Genomic DNA, 23,235 nt, shown 5'->3' on the forward strand with positions numbered 1-23,235 from the left:
GTTGGCAAAGCCGTCTAAGTCATGACACGTCAAGAGCTGATCCATTCTCCTTTCTTTTGTTTCAGCGGATTTCTTTGTCACTCTTTTCAATATTAAGGTACATTGAGAGAAAAATCGAAAAAATACCCTATCTTAGCTTTCTTAGTTCTTGCACTTTCTGAAATTACATTGGTTTTGATTTTTGTACTCAACTTTTTTTTCTCTCAAGCTGTGCTATAGCATTTTAAAACAATTCAGAATAAAAACTTGCCCACAGTATGGATGGAGCAGATAGTCATACAATATACACAAAGAGCAGCAATGGTCTTCCAGACTTCTTAATTATTTTAACAGATTATAGCAGACTCTTTGGAAAATAGCTTGTCTTGTCGGCAGCAGGAACTTTTCCATTTTTAATAAAACCGTAGAAGGACAAGGTTCCAAATCACATTTAAACTGCTAAAAATCATCTGGAGAATAGCTGCTGACATAGAAGTCAGATGACATTGAGACATTTGGCAGGCTTCCTCTTCTTGCTGGTGTCATAAAATCCACAGTGGACAGCCTGGATTTTAAAAGAAGAGTGGCATCTTTGGAATCTCCACTAGGCTATGCTGAGGTTAAAATAGACCTGATGCCTTCTGAGCAACAGAAAATAGAATGTGCCTAGGGATGGCTAAAGTGAGACACGCAGAAAACCCACTTGGACTGGTTTAAAGGGATCGATCCAGGCCTGAAGTTCCAAGTTCCAGGGCTGAAGTGTCTTCTAGTTTTTTCCTTTTCTTTTTTTAACTTTCAAGCAAATTCTGCTTTGGAAAAAAACTGAAGTAATATGTGAATTATGAGATTGTGAAAGAAGGAAGAAGGCTTGAATCCAGTCAGATTTTTGGCCTAAAATATTTGACTGCTTAGTTAAAAGTAAACATTGTACTTACAGGGTTCTTCCAAAGAACAACAGAGTTTATGTCTCTGCATGAATGTTTTAAAAGTTCTGGGTGATTGAGACAGGTAAAAAAAAGTATTAACAAATTTTAGATTTACTGTTTTAAAAGGATAGGGAAAAAAAGAGCTACTCCACCGAGAGCCGGTGAGGTAACTTGTGGCACATTTTTTATAATCACCCAGTTATGTGGAAAGCTTTCTTTTAGGCACTCCTAAGGTTAATGATGAGTCATTAAAGGGCTGAAGCTGCATATTTCAGGTTTACAAAATAGTATCATAAGTTTAATTAATTTAAGGCTGGGTTTTAAGAGTTTTAACAGGGCTCTGAAAACAAGTTAAAGCTGTATGACAGGCAAAATGATCTGGAGAAACACTAGAGGCTTTTTAAAATTGGGATTTTCATGTCTTGGGGATGGTCAATTTGTAATAAGTTTCAATGAGTTTATATGAACAAATATCTGTGTTCAGTGCTCTATTGAGAACTGTAGGAACCATCAGAAAAAACATGAAAGAAAAAGAAAAGGGAAGAGAGAAAAGACAAGAAAGTCTATCCGTTCAAGATGTTCCAGTCCAGCTGGACAGACAGGCTATATATTCAGGCAATAGTTAAATAAAAATTCACATAGCAGATTAAATGGTACATATTTATCTTTTGCACAACAATATGAGTAGTTAACATTTATTGAGTGCTTCCTTTACATGTATTAACTCATTTAATCCTCTCTCAGCTCGGTGACGTAGATTTCATTCCCATTTTACAAATGAGAACATAGAGGAAAGGAGAGGATAAGAGCCTTACCCAAGGTTACACAGCTAATAAGTAGCAGAGTCAGAATTTGAATCCAAGCTGCCTGCCTCCAGAACCCATGGTTTTAATACTTTTGCTGTACTGCCTTACATAGAAGCAAAAAATTAGGAACTTTCGGAGGTTACTTGCAGGGGATAGTACTTAAGCTGCATTATAAAACAATGTATGTTCCTGGGTAGCAGGGGCAAGGGAGCAGAAGGAGAGAAATTTATATGTTGGAGGAGATGCAGGAGGAACCAAAGGCTTAAGTAAAGCATGCATATGGCAATTATAATAACAGGGAAAAATTATTTAGCACTTACTGTGTACCAAGTATTATGCCTCCGTAAAATCTCTCACTGAGTCTTTGTGGCAACTCTGAAATCAATATTGTTATCCCCAGTTTACCTAGATAGTAAGTGGCATGGCTGGGATTGGGACCGGAGCCACATGCTAACTGGCTGACTCCAAAGCGCAAGCTGTTGCCCACTGCGCTTCTCCGTGGCAAGTGATGGTAGAGTGAATATACTCAGCCAAAGCTGAGGGGTCTTTTAGTAATTAATAGAAAACAAGATTAGAGAGGTAGGGTGAACAGACATTAAGGAAAGCTTTGAAAACCAGACGAGGAGCCATTGAAGATTTTGATAGGAAAATGGCTTTTTTTGTTCTAGTTACAATAAAGCATTCTTGTACATAATTAGGCTGTTCTTATCTAACAGTTGCATATATTAAATGAAATAAATAGTCTATGAAAGCACTTAGCAGAATGCCTTGGGCTCGTAGTAGTCACTCAAAAAATGTGAGTTGAATCTGAATCCTGTAAAGAACTGGTTAAGCTCTTTGCACTGTAGATAAGGTATGAGACAGGAATCCGTAACAGCTCTGTACAGTAGAAGTATAGTGTGAACCACAAATGAAACTTAATTTCCTAGTAGCCACATGAAAAAGTAAAACGAAAGAGGTGAAATTAATTTTAATAATATATTTTCTTAAGCCCACTTAATAAGATATTTTATGTATTTTAGTACAAAGTTTTCAAAATGCATTGTGTATTTTACACTTACAGCACACCTCAATTCTGACTAGCCACATTTCATGTGCTCAGTAGACTCGTGTGGCTAGCGGCTGCCCAATTGGACACCTGAGCTCCATAGTTTGATAGCATGGAATCTGGTGTCAGATGACCTGGGTTTGAATCCTGCCATTCCATTTCTTAACTGTGTGAGTATGGGCCGGTTACTTAACCTTTCTGTACCCTAGCTTCTTGAAACATAAAATGAAAAAAGTAATAGTACCTAACTCAAAGAATTATGAGATAATATATGTAAAGCATATAACTTGGTTTCTGGCAAGTCATAAGTGCAAAATAAATGTTTATTAATTTCATCACACTTTTATTTTTGTCATGAAATAGCAAGCATCTCTAAGTTTCTCTCTTCTTACCGCCAATAATTGATTATCCTCACCTAAACATTCTACTTTAGATTCTAAACCAATAGCTAAATAGCAAAGGACAATTGATGAACCAGAAGAAAAAAGGTTGTGAGTGTTATATATGTGGCATTCGTCTCTGCTGCTACTACTACTGGTGTTTCCCTGTAGGATGCAGATAAATTATTTTCAGCTTGCTATTATACTTAGCGGACTCATCAGATCTTTTGACTTTTTAAACCTAGAGTCATTATTGATGCTGCTTTTACCAGGGAATAAAATTCATGTCTAATGATAAATTACAACTTCACCGCCAACGTTGAAATGTTTCATTGTCTTTTCTACTCTCAGCCATTTAGGGCCAAGATATATAGATACATTGCTTTCTTTCCTTCTATTTAGACCTTTAGAGGAAAGTGCACAAAACTGAAAAGTACAGCGATTTATCACACCCTCTTGTGTAACTATCATGTAGATCAAAAAATAAAACATTGTTGGACTGGCCCGTTGGCTGAGTGGTTAAGTTTCACATGCTGTGCTTCAATGGCCTGGGTTTGCGGGTTTGGATCCCAGGTGTGGACCTACCCCACTTGTCAACCATGCTGTGTCGGTGGCCCATATATAAAGTGGAGGAAGACTGGCACAGATGTTAGCTCAGGGCTAATCTTCCTCAGTAAAATATAAAATAAAATAAAATAAAACATTGTCAGTTCTCTGGAAGGTCCCCTTGTATCCCTAGCATTCAGTACCCCTCCCACCTACCTCCAAAACTAATCACTGTCTTGATGCTCGTGCTAATTACTTCCTGCCTTTTCTTTATAATTTTACCAACTAAGTATGTAGTCCTGATCATTGTAGTTTAGTTTTGCCTGTTTTTGAATTTTATGTGAATGAAATTATACATAGAATTCTTCACTCAACATATTGTGAGTTTCACCCACATTCTTGCATGTAGCAGGAATTCATTCACTTTGATTGTTGTATAGTATTTCATTGTAGGAATGTACCAGTTTGTTTGTGCATTCTATGATAGATAGATGGTTGGTTTTTTCCAGTTTGGAGCTATTATAAACAGTGCTGTTATGAACATTCTTATGCATATAAGCATGTATTTCTGTAAAACACAGTCCAGGATAGAATTGCTAGGTCATAGAGAATGCAGTCTTGAGCTTTTATAGATAATGCCACACTTTCCAAAGTGGTTCTACCAATTGTCATTTCCACCAGTGGTGTGTGAGAGTTTCCATTGTTGTACATCCTTAACAAAGAAAATTGTCATTTTTTCCAATTTAATCATTCTGGTAGGTATTTAATGATATTTCATTGTGTTTTTAGCATTTTTTTCTGCTAAGAAAAATTCAGTTAGAAGTTTCTGAAAATATTGACTAAGATGAAGCTCTTGGTTTTCCATTTTCCATGCTGTCCCTGTCTTTCAATACCACAATCAAGAGTTGATACTTGTTGGAAAGAGCATTTTAAGTTTTAATTGGATGCATGAAAGCAGTTAGTTTGAGATATTGCCCAATATTCTTTCTTTATACTTTTTACTGGCTTATCTAAAAAACAGATGTATTATTTCTCTTCATAATTATTAAGCTGCCATTCCAGGAATCATAACAATTACTGAAATGAGACGTATGGTCTGTGGTTTATGAAGTTGGATGGAATGAGTAAATCTTTCCAGTTCCTCTGAGCCATTTTTCTGTGTTAGATTTTTTTTTTTAATAAATCACAGCCATGGTCACTGATCTGGATGACATTGAATGGCTGGTTCCTGCTGAGTGAAGTAAAACAGACGTGTAACAGCTCACGGGTAATGTCTGAGAGGCAAAGTGGCATACGATAAATGTCTGTGTTTTGCTCTGAAAATAGCAAAAGGCTTATGGAACTAAGATTTAACTTAATTGACTTGTAATTTAATCCTGCTTTAAAAGTGCTTTGGCATAATGAAAATTGCACTGTGATTTCTTTTTGCACAATTAATAGTAACAATGGAAAATAATTAAGAAGATAAAGGTTTGAAAATTGTACATGCCTATTCAATTTTATAAATAATCTCAAAGTTTGTGCAATTTTTTAAATCATATATGCACTGAAAAGAGAATAATGGGATTTTTTTCTGGATAATTGAATGTCCAGAAATATCAGTTTTATAGCTATTTATAAGTGTAAAGCAGTTATGTTGTTTTGTTCTCAAGTTTGATGAAAAAATTTAAATTTCTAAAAAAACATGTGTTTTTGAAAATAGAATAATTTAACTTCAAATTTTGTTCCATTAATAGCCTTTTAGTAGCAAAAGAATTTTAAGATGACAAGTTAGATACTTTAAAAGGATTGATGTAGGGGCCAGCCCCATGGCTGAGTGGTTAAGTTTGTGTGCTCTGCTTCGGTGGCCCAGGATTTCACTGGTTCAAATCCTGGGGCATGGACATGGCACCACTCATCAAGCCATGCTGAGGTGGCGTCCCACATGCCACAACTGGAAGGACCCACAACTAAGAAAATACACAACTGTGTACCAGGGGGCTTTGGGGAGAAAAAGGAAAAATAAAATCTTTAAAAAAAATAAATAAAAGGATTGATGTAAACTTCATCTGAAAACAATTATAGTTTAAACTTGGAAGATGAATGGTTAAAATGTCAAATATGGTCCCACCAAATATAACCTAGGAAAAAAATATGCTCCATGTATGGTTATTTTTGATACTTAATAGGAGTGAAGCTTGTACCAATTACAGCTTATTAGCTCTCTGCTTGGCTTAGAGATTGGAATATAAATTGGTTGCAAAACTTTTGAATTTAAACTAAATTAACGGTTTGGATTAAAAATTCTACACTTCCTGTATAGAGTCACAAAATGTCTGTGTTTTCTGGTGGTTTGGGGGTTTTAAATAGGACTTGGAAAATTTCTGGTAAAGGCAATGAACTTTATTTTGGGGAAAATGATGGACTAGAAATTTGAATGAATGAAAGCCAAAGAGATTTCTGGTTTCTTTTTAAAGAAGATAAAGTATCTGACAAATTTAGCAGATTGAGGATCAAAATAAGAAAAATCTGTATATATTTTGTTCTTTGCTTTTCACACTTGTGATGAATTTTGAAGCATATCTGTCCGTTGTTTGCTACGATGCAGTCACATCTGTAAGCAAGTAAACGTTTATTTGAAACTTGAAGGTTAATAGATTCCTGATGACAGTGTGTGAACATGCTGCCCCCCGCGTTCAGAGAGCTGTGTGTTAGTAGGTAGGCTGTCTTGGTTTGGCCAGATTAACCATTTTCACATGTATTTAAACTTTTTTCAGCCCTTTAAAGTCATTGGGGCAAGTATATATGACCCTCAAGTAAGCAAAGTAAACGTCGGGGACCAGATCTGATCATTTTTGGCCTTTCAGTGTTTTAAAGTAGGCCTTTAAAGACTGAAGAACTCGGATGTATCTTCTTGAATTGTTTTAATTGATCCACTCATACAAGTCTACTGGCTAGACAAGATTTTATGTTAGTAGTTCATTTAACTTGAATGGAACCTACCAGTTCACCCAATTTGGGCAACGCCACTTGCAACTAAATTGCTTTGTTTCAAACTATCTGTGGTATATGCTGATTTTACCATGTATGGTAGATAATCCAACTCAGTTGTTATATACCAATTTAAGTTATTATCTACTCAAAAGCTTTTTAAATCTGAAATTAAGTTTAATCCCTTTTACAGTAAAAATGTAAGCACTTTCTCCTCTGTATGGCGGTGTTTCAGAATCAGCTAAACAGTGAATACAGATTTGAGAGTCTTGTCAGATTATATGCCGTTGATTTGTGTTGTTTTCCTTTTAGATTCCAGTAGTCTAAAGAAAGACTGAAGCAAAACAAAAACAAAATCAAAACCAGCTAAAGAGTATGAAATATGGCGGTGATAAAGCATATCAATTTCTCAAATTTTCATCTTTTATTTTTCAGATAAAGATACAGATATCACCATGAAGGGGAATGTAGATGACTTTTGCCTGCGAGACACTTTGAGCATCGCATCAACCGACTCCTTTGCTTCAGCAGCAGAGGTAGGACATGTATGCCCTACCTAATGGCGATTTCTCATTCTTTTTCAGCTGGAGAAGTACAGTTGTGACATTGTGCTGTAATTCAGTTCAGTAGCCATTTATTTAGCATCTACTATGTGGCAGATACCAGGATACAAATATGAGTATAACACAAATATATGTTCCCACGGGAGCTTGTAGTCTCTTTAGAAAGATAGACGTGTAAACATGTACTTTAGGTGGGCGTTTTCATATCCTGTGCATTATGAGTGAAGCAAGTAAGTATCTTAATGGAAAGCATTTCACCTTATATCAAGAGTCTTAAAAACGTTCAGATTCTCTAGTTTAGAAATTGTACTTCTAGATATTTTTTTCCAAGGAGGTGCTCAAATTCAAAGATTTATATATAAAAATATTCACTGTGGCGTTTTAATGTTAAAGAAAAACTGGAGGGGGCTGGCCCCGTGACCGAGTGGTTAAGTTCGTGCGCTCTGCTGCAGGCGGCCCAGTGTTTCGTTGGTTCGAATCCTGGGCGCGGACGTGGCACTGCTCATCAAACCACGCTGAGGCAGCGTCCCACATGCCACAACTAGAAGAATCCACAACGAAGAATGTACAACTATGTACCGGGGGGCTTTGGGAAGAAAAAGGAAAAAAATAAAATCTTTAAAAAAAAAAAGAAAAGAAAAACTGGAAACAGTCTAATGCCAAATTATGGTACATCCATAATTTGAAATATTGTAATGCCATAAACATGTTTCCAGTCATTTTTAATGACATGGGAATATGTATTAAGTGCAAAGAGGGGTATGTAAAGCTTTATAGAGGGCATGATTGTAATTTTGTAGTAAGAAAAGAAACGTGTGTGGTATATAAGTAGGCAGAGAAGGCTAACTATAAATACTCTAATGTGTAAACAGTGGTTTTATAATTACTGAATTATAAATTTATGTGTAATTTGCTTACAACTGAGATTTAAATTTTATATTAAAAGAATACTTGCAAAGTGGTCATCTTTTTATAATTCTTCCTACTTAAAACAGTTTTAAAAATCACATATGGCCAATTTTATCTTAGCATAATTTCATTTTTATGGTCGATTTTGGAGATTAGTGCTATCTTTTTTTCATGGAAATGGTATCACACATCTGTAATTGATGTGGGAATTCATGCTTTGTGTGGAAAACTTTAGATATTCCAATACCCTGTACCTAAGCCTTGAGTCTGCTTTTTTTTTTTTTATGGCTGAGGAAGGTTTGCCCTGAGCTAATATCTGTTGCCAGTCTTCCTCTTCTTTTGGCTTGAGGAAGATTAGCTATAAACTAACATCTCTGCCAGTCTTCCTCCACTTTATATGTGGGTCGCTGCCACAGCATGGCTGACGAGTGGTGTAGCTCCCCATCCAGGATCCAAACCCATGAACCCAGGCCACCAAAGTGGAACATGCTGAACTTTACCTGTATGCCATGGGGCCAGCCCCTTGATTCTGCTTTTTTTAAAGCTGTGCTGACCATAATCTTTCATTCTCTCAAGATTTTTCTAAATATGTATATTTTGGCTGTTGCTTACAGTATCATCTCCTAAACTGTTTGTTTTTCCTTATATTTTTATACTTGTAAGTTTGCAATACACAGAATATATTTATGTTTTTTATGGAACAGCTATTTCCTCTTACTTTTACTATTTGATATAGACAGGCTTATCTTTCTGTCCCTTTTTCTTGATGTTTTATTTTTTCCAGCTTTATTGAGATGTAATTGACATATAACATTGTGTAAGTTAAAGGTGTACGATGTAATGATTTTTGATACACATATATACTGAAATAATTACCACAATGTTAGTTAACACCTCCATCTCTCCCATAATTGCCATTCTTTCTTGTGTGTGTGGTGAGAACTTTAAGATTTACTCTCTTAGCAACTTTGAAGTATATACTACAGTATTGTTAAGTATAGTTGTCCTGCTGTACATTAGATCCCCAGAACTCATTCGTCTTCTAATGGAAGTTTGTACCCTTTGACTGACATCTCCCCCATTTCCCCCAACCCCCAGCCCCTGTCAGCCACCATGCTACTCTCAGTTTCTATGGGTTTGGCTTTTTCAGATTCCACATGTAAGTGAAATCACACAGTATTTGTCCTTCTCCGTCTGACTTATCTCACTTAGCATAATGCTTTCCCTTCAGGGTTCGTCCATATTGTCACAAATGGCAAGATTTCTTCTTATGGGTGAATTATATTCCATTGTATATATATATAAATATGTGTGTGTGTATATATATATATGGTCTCTCTCTCTCTCTCTCTCTCTCTCTCTCTATATATATATATATATACACACACACACACACACATCACGTCTTCTTTATCCATTCACCTGTCAATGGATACTTGGGTTGTTTCCATATCTTGGCTATTGTGAATAATGCTGCAGTGAACGTGGGAGTGCTGGTATCTCAAGATAGTTATTTCATTTCCTTTGGATATATACCCAGAAGTGGAATTGCAGGATCATATGGTAGTTCTGTTTTTAATTTTTTGAGGAACCTCCATGTTGTTTTCCATAGTTGCAGTACCAAATTACATTCCCAACAACAATGCACCAGGGTTCCCTTTTCTCCACATCCTCACCAGCACTTATCTCTTGTATTTTTGATAATAGCCATTCTAACAGATGTGAGGTGATACCTCGTTGTGGTTTTGATTTGCATTTCCTTCGTGGTGGGTGCTGTTGAATACTTTTTCATATACCTGTTGGCCATTTGCGTTTTCTTCTTTTTTTTTTTTTGGTGAGGAAGATTGGCCCTGAGCTAACATCTATTGCCAATCTTCTTCTTCTTGCTTGAGGATGATCGTTCCTGAGCTAACATTGGTGTCCATCTTCCTCTATTTTGTATGTGGGATACCGACACAGTATGGCTCGAAGAGTGGTGCATTGGTCCGCACCCAGGATCTGAACCTGCAAACCCTGGGCCACCAAAGTGGAGCACATGAACCTAACCACTACGCCACAAGGCTGGCGCCTAGGGAAAACTATTTTAATGAAGAAAGTTATTGAGAAAATAAGATCAGAACTAGTTGGGGAAGTTAAACAGTTTGTGATCATTTGAAAGCTTTTTTCAGAATTACCAGAAAGATTTCTTGCTTATTTAGATTAAAACAAGCCCTGGCGTAGGCTTTCCTCTAAGCTCGGCCAGTCATTTGTACAAGTGATTCACAAGACTTTCCTGTGTAAGCTTTGCCAAACATTGATTTGGAACCACAGCCTTTTTTCTATGAAAAGCCTTTTTTAAATAATAGTTTTATTGAGATATAACTCACATCCTATAAAATTCACTTTTTTAAAGTGTACAATTTAGTTGTTTTTAGTATATTCAAGGAGTTGTACAACAGGAAATTTTTATCACCCCAAAAAGAAACTGCCGCCTAGTAGTGATCACTCCCTTCTCTCCTCCCCCAGCCCTCGGCAACTGCTCGTCTGCCGTCTGCCTCCATGGACGTGCCTATTCGGGACATTTCCTACAAGTGGAGTTATACAGTGTATGATCTTTCCCGTTTGACAGTCTTTCACTTAGCATAACGTTTTCAGGTTCTGAAGTCTTTTTCACATTAGGATACCACTGCACTGAGCGCTCCCGAACTCTGCCATCTGTTAAAGAGATTGTCATTTAATAGGTGGAAACTAATATTGCAGAGAGCAATCTTAAGCTGTAGATTCCGATTTCTTAGATATACCACTATGCTATGTGTGTTTGTGTGTTTAATATATAAATTGTAAAGTGCTCTTTAAAGGGAAAATTTTATTTCTTATAATTCAGATACCTCTACTCATTCTCTAAATGGGAGCTTGGAAAGCTTTTGCTATCCCCACCTCTCTGGCTTGATAGCATTCGTTTACAGCAATCCACAGTCATACACTAATAATAATATACAAAGTGACAAGGATAAACATTGAGAATAATCGTAATCTGAAAAGGGAGGGCTATCTCTACCATTTGCAATTTCTCTTCTGTTTCTTGAATTGTCTTACTTTCTGTGTTCTCTGGGGCTTTCGTTCCTGTGCTGACGGTTTCCTCTCAATGTGGAGGCTTCGTTGGTGACTAGGTTGATTTTCGTAGGTGGAGAGTACGGGTTTGCAGAGTTGTTTTCTGTTTGTCTCTCCCATGAGTGCGTGACCAGGAGGGCTAACTGGGTCAGTTTACTTCTTTGAGGTTGATGATTGGCAGGCTTTTCCTTAGGATCAGTGGTCTGGAGACAGAGTAGGCAGGGTGCCCCTGGATACAGAGTGAAGAGGGCCTCGCTCTGGGAGGCCCATCACTCACCCTGAAAGACTTACTCTCCCAAGGTAGTTCAAATAATTTTTAAAGAGGAATGTTCTCTGCTTGAAAATTTGCAAGCCGTCGCCCTGTTCAGAGATGGAGAGAAAGGAGCAGGGAGTAGAATGAGGTGTGGGGCGACTGCAGTTGTTTGGACTCAGAATTTCATTGAATCTCCTGTTTTTAACCCCTCTTCTTCACTCCTGCCCTCGAACCTGCCGACTCGAGGCCTGGAGCTCTTTGAGGCGCTCCTTAGCAGTGTCTCCCCTTGACCGTATCCCCTCTTGATCTTATTCTGGACTGTTGCTTCCTCTTCTTTCTCATCTGTCCACACACTCCCATTTGCTTTCTAGTTTTTAGAAATTTGTCTGTCTTTATTTTGCTGTTAGTGTTGTTTCCACGATTATATTAGTTATCTTGTAATAAATTACCTAAAACTTAGTGTCTTAAAACACGTAAAAACTCAGATGTGGGCTCAGGGCCAAGGCTCTGGGGCCTGCCCTGGGCTTCAGGGGCACATTCTGGAAAGTGGTACCCCGTGCCCCAGTTTGGGGGTTAATTCCAGGGGTCCTCAATTTCCTATGGATTAAGTCAGGCAGGGAGCATATGTTTGTGTGTTAATCTAGGTTGAGCCTTTTAAATCCTGGGGTTTCCGTACTTGGGGCTTAATGGAGGCTTAGGTGTTTTAGAAGTTATCTTCTTAAAATTCGAGGTTTATGGGGTGGTTTTCTGGAGGTCTTGGGCCTTAGGGCTAGTCCTGTGAGAACTGAGCCCTAAAGGCTAATCCAGGGAGCCTGTTGTGGTATGTAATTCCAAAGCCACATGTTTTAGGTAAGGAGTGACTCCTGGACTGAGCATGCCTGCCAAAGCAGCCAACCATCTTTCAAAATAGGAGGAGGGTCCTGCTGGGAGAAACTGGCAAGAAGCTCCTGCAGTACTACAGGAACAGCGGTCTGGGCTTCGCGACACCTAAAGAGGCCAGTGAGGGCACCTACATTGACAAGAAGTGGCCTGTACTGGTAATGTCTCCATCCGAGGGCAGATCCTGTCTGGCACGGTGACCAAGGTGAAGATGCAGAGAACCATTGTCATCTTCAGGGACTACCTTTACTACATCCAAAAGTCCAGCTGCTTCGAGAAATGCCGTAAGAACATGTCCATGCACCTGTCCCTCTGTTTCAGGGACATCTAGATCAGTGACATTGTGGGTGAGTGCCAGCCCCTGAGCAAGACCATGTGCTACGATGTGCTCAAGGTCACCAAGGCTGCTAGCACCATGAAGCAATTCCAGAAGTTCTGAGACTGGACACCTGCCCTTTCTCCCAAACAAAACCAAGTTATTTTCTCGTTCAAAAACAGCAACAGTAAACGTTTATTATCTCATTATTTCTGAGGGTCAAGAATTCAAAAGTGGCTCATCTGGGTGGGTCTGGCTTGAGGTCTTCTGTGAAGCTGTAGTTGAGTACGTTGGCTAGGGCTGCGGTCATCTGAAGGCTTGACTGGAGCTGGAGAATGTGTGCTCAATACAGCTCACTTACATGAGTGGGGTGTTGGTGCTACCTGTTGACAGAAAACTGAAGCTGCTTACCATATGGACTTTTCTATAGGACTGCTTGAGTATCTTCACAGCACCTGGCTTCCCCCAGAGGAAGTGATCCAAGAGAAAGGAAGATGGAAGCAGTGACTATTATGTTCTAGCCTCAGAAATCACACTCTATCATTCCTACAATATGCTGTTGGTTACATAGGTTAGCCCTGTTCAGTGAATCATTGAGGGCCATTTTGAAGGGTGTTGTGTGTTTATTTCCTTTTTTATTTCTTTTCTGTTAGTGAGATAGGGGATAATATCAGCCTGCTTTCTTTAACTTTAAGTCCTATTTGTAATTTTCAGTGATTGATTGAAAGGAAAATGTAAATGTAAAAAATAGTCCATAGTAAAATGGATCTTAGCCTGTTTCATGAACCAACTTACAATAGTTTTGGGATGGTAGACATTTCTCTCATGGTTGTTCAGAGCCTTTAGAAAATATTAAGACTTTGGGCCAGCCCCAGTGGCCTAGTGGTTAAGTTCGGTGTGCTCCACTTTGGCAGCTTGGGTTTGGTTCCCGGGTGCAGACCTACACCACTCATCAGTAGTCATGTTGTGGCAGTGGCTCACATACAAAAAGAGGAAGATTGGCAACAGATGTTAGCTCAGGGTGAATCTTCCTCAGCAAAAAGAGGAAGATTGGCAACTGCTGTTAGCTCAGGGCGAATCTTCCTCACCAAAAAAGTAATAATAATAAATAAAAAATATTGAGACTTTAAAAAGTAGTACTTCACATTCAGCAGTAATTGCTTGCTGAGGAAGATAAGGCCCAGTCTCTCTTGCACCTCATGGAGGGCAAGGAAAGAGTAATTAAGAATGTTTGAGGGGCTGGCCCCATGGCCGAGTGGTTCACTTTGCATGCTCGGCTTTGGCAGCACAGGGTTTCGCTGGTTTGGATCCTGTGTGTGGACATAGCACCACTCATCAGGCCATGCTGCACATGCGTCCCACATAGCACAACAAGAGGCGCTCGCAACTAGAATCTACAACTATGTACTGGGGGGCTTTGGGGAGAAGGAGAAACAGCAGAAGGAAAAAAAAAAAGATTGGCAACAGATGAAAAAAAAAGTTTGAAATCTTCAGCTAATCCTAAAACATTGCTTTCACTGGTTGCTTCATTGATGGGTTTTATCTGTTTGGTCTATTTTTGGTGTTGCTGTTGTCATTGTTGACTGACTTCATGTCTGACCTGGCCATTGTGGTGCTTGTGAGCTACGGGAGGTAACTGATAAGGCGAGGTGGTGCTTTGGTGTAAACCAGTGTAGTATTACTTTTCTTTTTGAAAATATTAAAATGAGTTTTTGAAATGTGCCCTTTTGAGGGAAGAATAATTTAGAAATAAAAGACATTTCAAGTTTCAGCTAGAAAAAAAAAAGTGCTTTTTCATGGTAAATTGCACGTTTCCATATACTGGGATTAAACTGTGTTACTGACCTCTGCTTCTGAACTAACATCTTGGCTCCAAGAAAGTGTTAATCTTTTTCTGAAACCTTTTAAAGATTTTATTTTTCCTTTTTTATCCCCAAAGCCCCCAAGTACGTAGTTGTATATATATATTTTTTAGTTGTGGGTCCTTCCAGTTGTGGCATGTGGGATGCTGCCTCAGCGTGGCTTGATGAGCGGCGCCATGTCCACGCCCAGGATCGGAACTGGTGAAACCCTGGGCCGCAGAAGCGTAGCGCACGAACCCAACCACTCAGCCATGGGACTAGCCCCTGAAACCTTTTAAAAAGTTTTTGGGAATTTTGTCAAAAAATTCTTCCTATTGGATATATTCTAAAATGAGAATTTAAGCCATCATTTTAGTGATTTCATTTTTGCTTAAAAAATTTTAAGGTTCATGATTTAAATAAATGTTTCTGAGTTGCCATTGTCTCGAGGAGTTGATGATGATGTTAGCTAGTATCAAATCTTCAATATGATGTATTTTCACACCTGCAAGCCTATTTTAAGAGACTTATTTAAACGATCACTTTGGCTAAACCAACAAAGAAGCAAGGTAGACCAATAAATCAAGACTTGAGTCTGGAATCTCTCATTGTTGATTTGTTCATTCTTATTAGTGTAAATTATTTTACGTAGAGAGTTTAATTGGAGCCCCAGTTTCCTCCTTCGATTTTTCTCTACTGGTAGGTGTGTATAGGTCCTATTTGTCTTGACAGTAGTACAGAACTTTAAACTATTTAATATCTAAAGAATTTTGAAGTTATTTTTAAACCTGTTAGGTTTTTTATTTTACCTCAAAACCACTTTGCCTTTAAAATACTATATTTTCCTTAAAATATGAGGAGAAATATTACTTAACAGAGAATTTATAGTGTCAGATATTGTCATTTCTGTTTACTTTTTTCTTCTTTTTTTTTTTTTTTGCCTCTTCCAACAGACATATTTATACTATCCTAAGTATTGCTGATGCTTAAACTGCTTCCCCTTGGCTTTTGGAGAAGGCTGACAGGGATGTATATAGTTTGATATTTAAGAGTATAAGCTCTGGAATAAATGCCTGGGTTTAAATTCTACCATTTAGTTGTGCTACTTGGTGCAAGTTCCTGCTGATCTAAATCTCTGTTTCTTTATCTATAAAATGTGGATTATAATAGTACTGACTATATGAGTTGCTGTAAAGATTAAATGAGATAATCAAGTGAAAGTATTTAGCGCAGCTCTGGGTGCATGTGAAGTGCATGGAGAAATACTTCCAGAAGAGTAGATTAAGAATCTCCTCCACAAAAGCAATGAAAACATTGTTAAAAAAATTGTCAAAATCAAAAATTTCAGAACTCTGAAAATTAATGAAAGACTCACAAAAATTCAGGGAGCATTTACTCAAGAAAATGGCTGACTCTCCGTAAGAACAGTGAACTTTGTGGATTTTTAACTTGCTCTATTCCCATCCTTGTCTCCACAGTAGGCTTGAAAACCTACAACTTCACAACTGTGATAACTGTGAAAACCAGGGGCGCAACAGCCACCGGAAGAAATTCAGTGGCTTTAGAGCTTCTCCCAAAGCCCCGTCCCTAGAGACTCCTCCCCCTTTGACCCGTGTGGCAGCTCCCGGCAGAGCTCCATTCTCAGGCCTTGTCTGCACTTGACTGGACTTAGAGCTTCCTCTGTGCGAGAAGTTTTACCCCTTGGGCCTGTATTGACAACCCTCAGTGACAGTTGTTTATCGTCACAGCTGCCTGAGCTGGTGATACCAGTTAGGGCTAATAAGAGGCTGACCAAAAAACTTAAAAGGAAAAATAGGGCAGTGAGATGTTAACAGGGGGCTTTGAAAAGCTCCAGCATGTTCCTGGGAATCGAGAAGGCCACGAGCACGTGCGGGGCTGTGCATCCGTCCAGGAAACTCTTTGGAAGGCCCTAACCCCTCATCTCTGGCCGACCTTGATGTTCTGCACAAGCAAGAGGTAAATGTTAAGGCAGACAAAAGAAAAAAATGATTAATTGGAATTTACCAAAAGTAAAAGCTTTTGCGCTTCAAAGAATACCAGCAAGAAAGTGAAAAGACAGTAGAATGGGAGAAAATATTTATAAATCATATATCTGATGAAGGGCTTATATCCAGAATATGTAAAGGACTTTTACAACTCAATGATAAATGGAAAAATAACCCAATTTAAAAATAGGCAAACCCAATTTTGAATAGATGTTTCTCCAAAGAAGACAAACAAGGGCCAGTAGGACATGAAAGATGCTCGACATCATGAGTCATTAGGGAAATTAAACCACTTTACACCCACTAGGGTGGCTATAATAAAAAAAGATGGACAACAGCAGTTGTTGGCAAGGATGTGGAAAAATTTGAATCATCATACGTCACTAGTGGGAATGAAATATGGTGGGGCCACTTTACAAAACAGTTTGGCAGTTCCTCAGAAAGTTAAACATTAGAGTTACCATCTGACCGTTTCATTCTTAGGTATATACTCAAGAGAAGTGAAACCGTAAGAAATGTGTACACAAATGTTCAGACCAGCCTTATTCGTGATAGCCAAAAAGTAGAAACAACCCAAATGTCTGTCAGTTGAGGAATGGATAAACAAAATGTGCTCTATCCATACAAGTCAGCCATAAAAAAGAAGGAAGTACTGATACTTGCTACATCATAGAAGAACCTTAAAAACATCACGCTAAGTAAAAGGAGCCCAACACAGAAGGCCACATATTGTTTGATTCCATTTATACGAAGTTTCCGGAGTAGGAAACTCCAGAGAGATGAAAGTAGATGAGTGGTTTCCAGGGGCTGGAGAGAAGGGGGATGAGAAGCGACTGCTGATGGGCAGGGGTTTCTTGTTAGGTGGTAAAAATATTCTGGAATTAGAAGGTGGTGCTAATTGCACAACCCAGTCAATATACTAAAAACCGCTGAATTCTATACTTAAAAGGGTGAAGTTTATGTTATGTGAATTACATCTCAATAAAGCTATTACTAAAAAACAAAAACCCCTACAGCATGCCATGTAAATGGATCACCTGGTATTGGGAAGTAAAATTAAAGGTTTCTTGCTTAGCTTAGTGTTTGCAGTTGTTTTTTAATGAACTGTCAGAAGACTGGAATTTCATTTGTAGAGTTAAGTTATGCTAGCCGGAGGGGCATGACTATTTTTCAGTTACACAAAGGTTAAACAAAGCCACATATAAGAAAAATTTCCTTAGAATTAGCCAAATTGAGATTATTTCAGTGTTTTTGTAGAAAGTTTTACTTCATTTTCAATGTTGAATCATAATACTTTAACCATTCTTTGGATATTGATAAAATCCTTCTTTCTCTTTCAATGCTTCGTATTCAGTTATTCTTGGTGGTGAACTGTAAGATACCGCTTTTCTGTGCACTCTGTGGATTTAAGTAGTTGGCTTAGAAATGATCTAAACTGGTAGAAAGTTTTACTCTATTTTACAACTGAGTTTTGATCTTACTAGCTGAATTCAGATCTCAGGAGCTGTAAAATCTTATTGCATGATTTTTATGGTTTAATCAAATTGAGTGTATTTTGATGTTAGCAAGATCCTATTTTCTATGTATCGTAGCTTTCCTTCTCCTATCGGTGTAGTCTGCTTTAACACACTGTATCCTTAGCTTGCAGAACACAGAGAAGTGCGGCATACCTACAGTCTGGAGTCTCTCTGCCACTGCCCTTTTTATGAAGAAGCCATGCATTTAGTCGAAGAAGGAAAAATTTACTCAAGAGTGCTTAGGTACCATTTCAGTTTTGCTTATGTTTATGAAAAATATTAAGGTGCAGTTGCTATGCTTGTGTGATATTTATTAAAAATGTTTATGAGAATAGAGGAAAATATATTTTTAGGCTCAAAAATAATTTTTTTTACATGTTTTGTCAGTATTTAAAAGACATGTGTTTTGTATTAAGGTCCTGAGGTTAAGCCCTGTTTGAGTCCAGATTTGTAGTCAGCTTGACCTTGAATGCAGTTTAACAGTTGTCTCCCTGTTTATTACGTAGAACTGAAATGTTGGAGTGCCTAGGAGACAGTGATTTTCTTGCCAAACTTCACTGTATTCGACAGGCTTTTCAGGTATTTTTTTTAACATTAAGTGACTTCACCCAGCCACTCACCCCCCCCTCATGCTGTAGAGTCCAGCTGCATAAAAACAGGACAGCTCTTTGCTCTTTATTATCCTTCTTCCTAATGGCAAATATCAAGTCTGCTAAGTTTATTCTGCCTGCCTGCTGTTTCCCCTCATTTTTCTTCATTTATCATTGTCCTCTCCCACAGCTTCCCAGTCCCACCATACTTTGTCAAAACAGGACATTTTGATGATGCAGATGTGTACAAATGGCTGCTTAAAAGAAAAATCCTCTTTCTTATTATCAATTAGTGTGTATTCTAGATTGTTTTTTATTTGAATCACTTGTAAAATCATTGATTTCCTAAAATGAAATAAGGTCATTTAACAACAAAATTATCTTTATTTTCCTGTATATTAGGGCTATGCAGTGTTTATTTTGGACTTTCTAATATTGAACAGAATTTAAATTCAGATTTATCTCCCTTTAATCTTTTTTGATTATAAGTTTTAAGAGCTCTTTTTATTTAAGTAAATTAGGACTTTCTCTGTGGTCTGCCTGCTGAAATAGTGCGCATACAGTGCCTTGACTATATTAGGGTTATTTATGTGCAGATGGACTGTAAAGTTAAATGTCCATTCAAATTAATTATCAGTCTCTTTTTTCTTTGTTTGGGGATGGGTATTTTTTCAGGTAATTCTTTCAGTAACAGCCAACAGGATATTTCTTGCTGAGAGTGGAAGGAAAATTTTATCAGCGTTAATTGTGAAAGCTCGAAAGGTAAACTTGTTTTGTTGGCAAGTTCTTTATTATTGTTGTTTTAGTTGAACTGAAGATTAAAATCCATTAAATTTTTCACAGAACAAAAAGTTTTGTTTTCTTTTTTGAGGAAGATTAGCCCTGAGCTAATATCCACCGCCAATCCTCCTCTTTTTGCTCAGGAAGATTGTCCCTGAGCTAACATCCATGCCCATCTTCTTCTATTTAATAGGTGGGACGCCTGCCACAGCGTGGCTTAATAAGCAGTGTGTAGGTCCGCTCCCAGGATCCAAACCAGTGAACCCTGGGCTGCTGAAGTGGAACGCATGAACATAACTGCTATGCTACTGGGCTGGCCCCAAGAAAAAGTTTTTTTAGATAGTTCCAAAGGTTCACATATTAAAACAGATAACCCAAAGAGCGTTGATTTAACTTGTGTTGATTTATTTTCTATGTATAAAGTCCACACTATTTTTATCAAGTTGTTTCTCATAAATTGCTCCCAATTTGCCATGAAGTCTGAACGTCATGGTGAGAATCATCATTAGATCTGCTGCCACAACCAGCGCTATTGTTCTCTCTAATTCCTCTTCTCTTGCCTCCCTCAATCCTTTTCAGTAAGAAGGTTTCAGGAAATAGTGTAGACCTCAGGAATCTTGAAACACAAATTGAGCTGCCTCTTACCCACCTTCATGGGACTGAAGGAGGCGGAAGCAATGACAAGAAGTTAACGAAGACTGTAAGGATCCACTTTCCTTTATGCCAAGTGTGTCCAGAGGATGAGAAAAAAAAAAATAAAACGGGCCTTCCTTGAGCCATTAGAACACCGGGTTTTCAGACCCAGTCCCTTTGAACCTCAATTCCCTCATTTGTGTGACAGAATTACAGTCATGTGCTGCCTAACAATGTTTTGGTCAATGATGGGTCACATATATGATGGAGGTCTCATAAGATTAATACCATGTAGCCCAGATGTGTAGGAGGCTGTACCCTCTAGGTATGTGTAAGCGCACTCTGTGATGTTCACACAATTATGAAATCACCTACTGATGCATTTCTCAGAATGTATCCCTATTAAGCAAAACATAACTGTACATTTATGGTACCCTATTTCAGAGGGTTCTTAGGATAAATAAAATGATAAAAAAGCTAATTCTTTTAAAAGTGTGAGATAAATGTAAGGTGATATTAACTACTTGCAATTCCCACTGTAAATCTTATGTTGCTGTCTTGGCCTTCCTGTGGCAGATAAATGCAGTGATTTGGACTAGAGTTCCTCCCAAAGGGGAGGCACTGCGTCAGAAGCATCACATGGTGTCTGCTCTAACCAGGTTTTCATCCTAAGGACTGACCTAAACAGGCATACACATCTGAGTAGTAGGCAGTTTGCTTATGACATTTTACTAATGTTCTTAGTCTTGACTTCTGCAGAATGTTGGAACAGCAAAATATTAAACCAGATGAATGTGGCATACCTTGAAAATGTATTTGAACCCAGTTGTCTAACAGAATGAAGATCTAACAAACGTATTTGAAGAGTAACTCATTTACTTTGTAGGCTTGAGCCTTGTTATAGAGTTGAGTTTAGAATTAAAGTGTGTTTTCTTTTGCAGAATCCAAAGAAGTTTGAAGATGTTTTTGATGAAATGATCTATTTTTTAGAGCAGACTGATCACTGGGATAGTACTGAAATGGAACTTGCTGCTAGAGGAGTAAGTTCAGATTTTTATGTTTATTCACCTTCGTTATTTACGCATAATATTTACATAATTTGAGGCCACTGTTTCCTTGTCCTTGTTAAGTAACAGTGAAACCAGTTGTGTGGTGGTAGTTATGACAGATTCTTAAACAATGGCAACCACAGTCTTTATACATTAGAGCAACAGTTGAAAAGAATTTTTTTTAAAAAGCCTTTCTGTCCTTCCTTCTTTTCTTTCTCCCTTCTTCCCTCCCTCCTTCCCTCTCTCTCCCTCTCTCCCATCCTTCCTTCCTTCCAGGAACAAGGCCCTAGCAGGTGGCTTGGGTAGGAATGGTAGCCTGGGCAAGGACAGTTTTGGATGGGACAATGGGCAGCTCAGTGGGGCCAAGGGATCCTCACAGGATCAAAAGGATAATTAAATAGATTGAGAATTATCAGAGCTAGATTTCTCTCTGTTAGGGAAAGGAGGTATAAAAAACTAGGCTTGGATAAAAAAGGACAAAGTTGTCCCATTCACAACAACATGGATAGACCTTGAGAGTATTATATTGAGTGAAATAAGCCAGACAGAGAAAGACGAACTCGGTATGACTCCACTCATAGGTGGTAGTTAACGTATGGACAAAGAGAACTGATCGGTGGTTGCCAGGGGAAAAGGGGGTGGGGGGAGGGCACTAGGGGTGAAGCGGTGTACCTACAACATGACTAATAATGATGTACAACTGTAATTTCACAAAGATGTTAACTTTTATAACCTTAATAAAACAAACAAACAAACAAAAAACTAGGCTTAGAATTGGAGCTGACAGTGTGAATTCAGTTTACAATATATATAGACATAGAAATAAATATAAAGGTTTGCATATACATAAACATGCATATACTTCCTAGCTCTGTTCACTGAGGGCGTCTGGGAGCAGCAAGACCTCAAAAGAAATTCCTCCTGACACACAGATCTTGGCTTCTAAGTACCACCCTCCGGTAAAAGAAACTAGGACTTCTTGAAAATGACGGACTTCAGCACTGGGATAGGGAAAGTACATGCTGAGCCTGGAACATTTTGTTGGAACAGAAGGTTAAAGAAGGAGTTTGCAAGGGGCTGAAAGGCTTTCTAGGCAGAGAAAACAGAAGGTCCAGAGACATCGAGGCATTCATTAACTTTGCTTCTCTGGGTTCCCTCGCTCGGTGAAGGAACCGGCATCCCTTCCGTTGTGCAGACCAGAAACATGGACTCGTCCTTTACACTCCCTGGTCCTGGCCTCCTTTGTCATGGTCATCTCTAAGTTTTGTCAATTTTAACTCCTAAATATCTTCCAGTTTCTTCAGCTTTCCTCTCTTCCTGCCAGCCCCTCATAGTCTGAGTAGCTGCTGTCTTTCCCTGGACTACTTCAGAGTCCTCGCATTCCCTGGTTCCTTGCCTCCTCTTCCCCTCCCACAGTCACTTTCTCCTCTCCACACTGCTGCCAAAATGGCCTTTAAGAAATACAGATCTGATCATCCATCTCCCCTACACCTGTGCCCCCTACAAAATACCATGAGGATAAATCCAAAGTCGTTCACACGAGCCGTAAACTGCAGGAGCTGGCCCTTCCTCCTCGTCTCTAGCCGCATGCCCGTGTCTCTGCCATGGAGAGCTACAGCACCCTCTCAGCGATTTGCCTCGACTCATCATGACTGTTCCTTCTTACCTTAAAGTGTTGACAGGTATTTCCTGTATGTGAGCTACCTCACTCCCTGCAGAGAGCCCTCTCTACACCCTGTCTAGATTAGGATCTCCATCATAAGCTGTCAGAATACCGTGTGCTTTTTCATTTACTGGGCTTATCACAGTTTGTACTTGTGTATTTGTGGGATTATTTGTTTCTGTCTGTTTTCCCCACTGAACTCGAAGCATCTAGTTTACTTACTGCAGAAGTCTGAGCACCTGGTGCAGGATGTAATACAACACAGTCTGCATGAATGGATGAGAGAGCAAGAGGGTCAAGATGTGGGGAAGACAGGCAGACGTACCAGTAACTAATGACACAGCAGAGCGAGCGCTGTGGGTACCATGATGAAAGCCTGAGCCAGGAGTCCTGGGATAGAGTGGAGGGAGAGGAGTTTCACCTGAGGGGTCTAGGAGGGAGCGGCTGTCACGGGACTGGGAACTTTGGGGGTGGGCTGTTTTTATCTTTGT

The 23,235-nt window shown here is 38.7% G+C and overlaps 1 protein-coding gene across 1 annotated transcript in view; it reads left to right on the top strand.

Moving 5' to 3' along the window:
• MIGA1 (mitoguardin 1) overlaps positions 1–23,235 on the top strand; it is a 77,099-nt gene that overhangs the window by 41,562 nt on the left and 12,302 nt on the right. The window contains exons 8-12 of the mRNA XM_046645557.1: positions 7,091–7,191; positions 18,154–18,272; positions 18,536–18,608; positions 19,295–19,381; positions 20,974–21,072. Of these exons, the coding sequence (XP_046501513.1) occupies positions 7,091–7,191; positions 18,154–18,272; positions 18,536–18,608; positions 19,295–19,381; positions 20,974–21,072 (479 nt within the window). The remainder of the gene's footprint in view (positions 1–7,090; positions 7,192–18,153; positions 18,273–18,535; positions 18,609–19,294; positions 19,382–20,973; positions 21,073–23,235) is intronic.

The sequence above is a fragment of the Equus quagga genome, chromosome 18 (assembly GCF_021613505.1).
Source record: "Equus quagga isolate Etosha38 chromosome 18, UCLA_HA_Equagga_1.0, whole genome shotgun sequence".
In the NCBI taxonomy this organism is placed as follows: domain Eukaryota; kingdom Metazoa; phylum Chordata; class Mammalia; order Perissodactyla; family Equidae; genus Equus; species Equus quagga.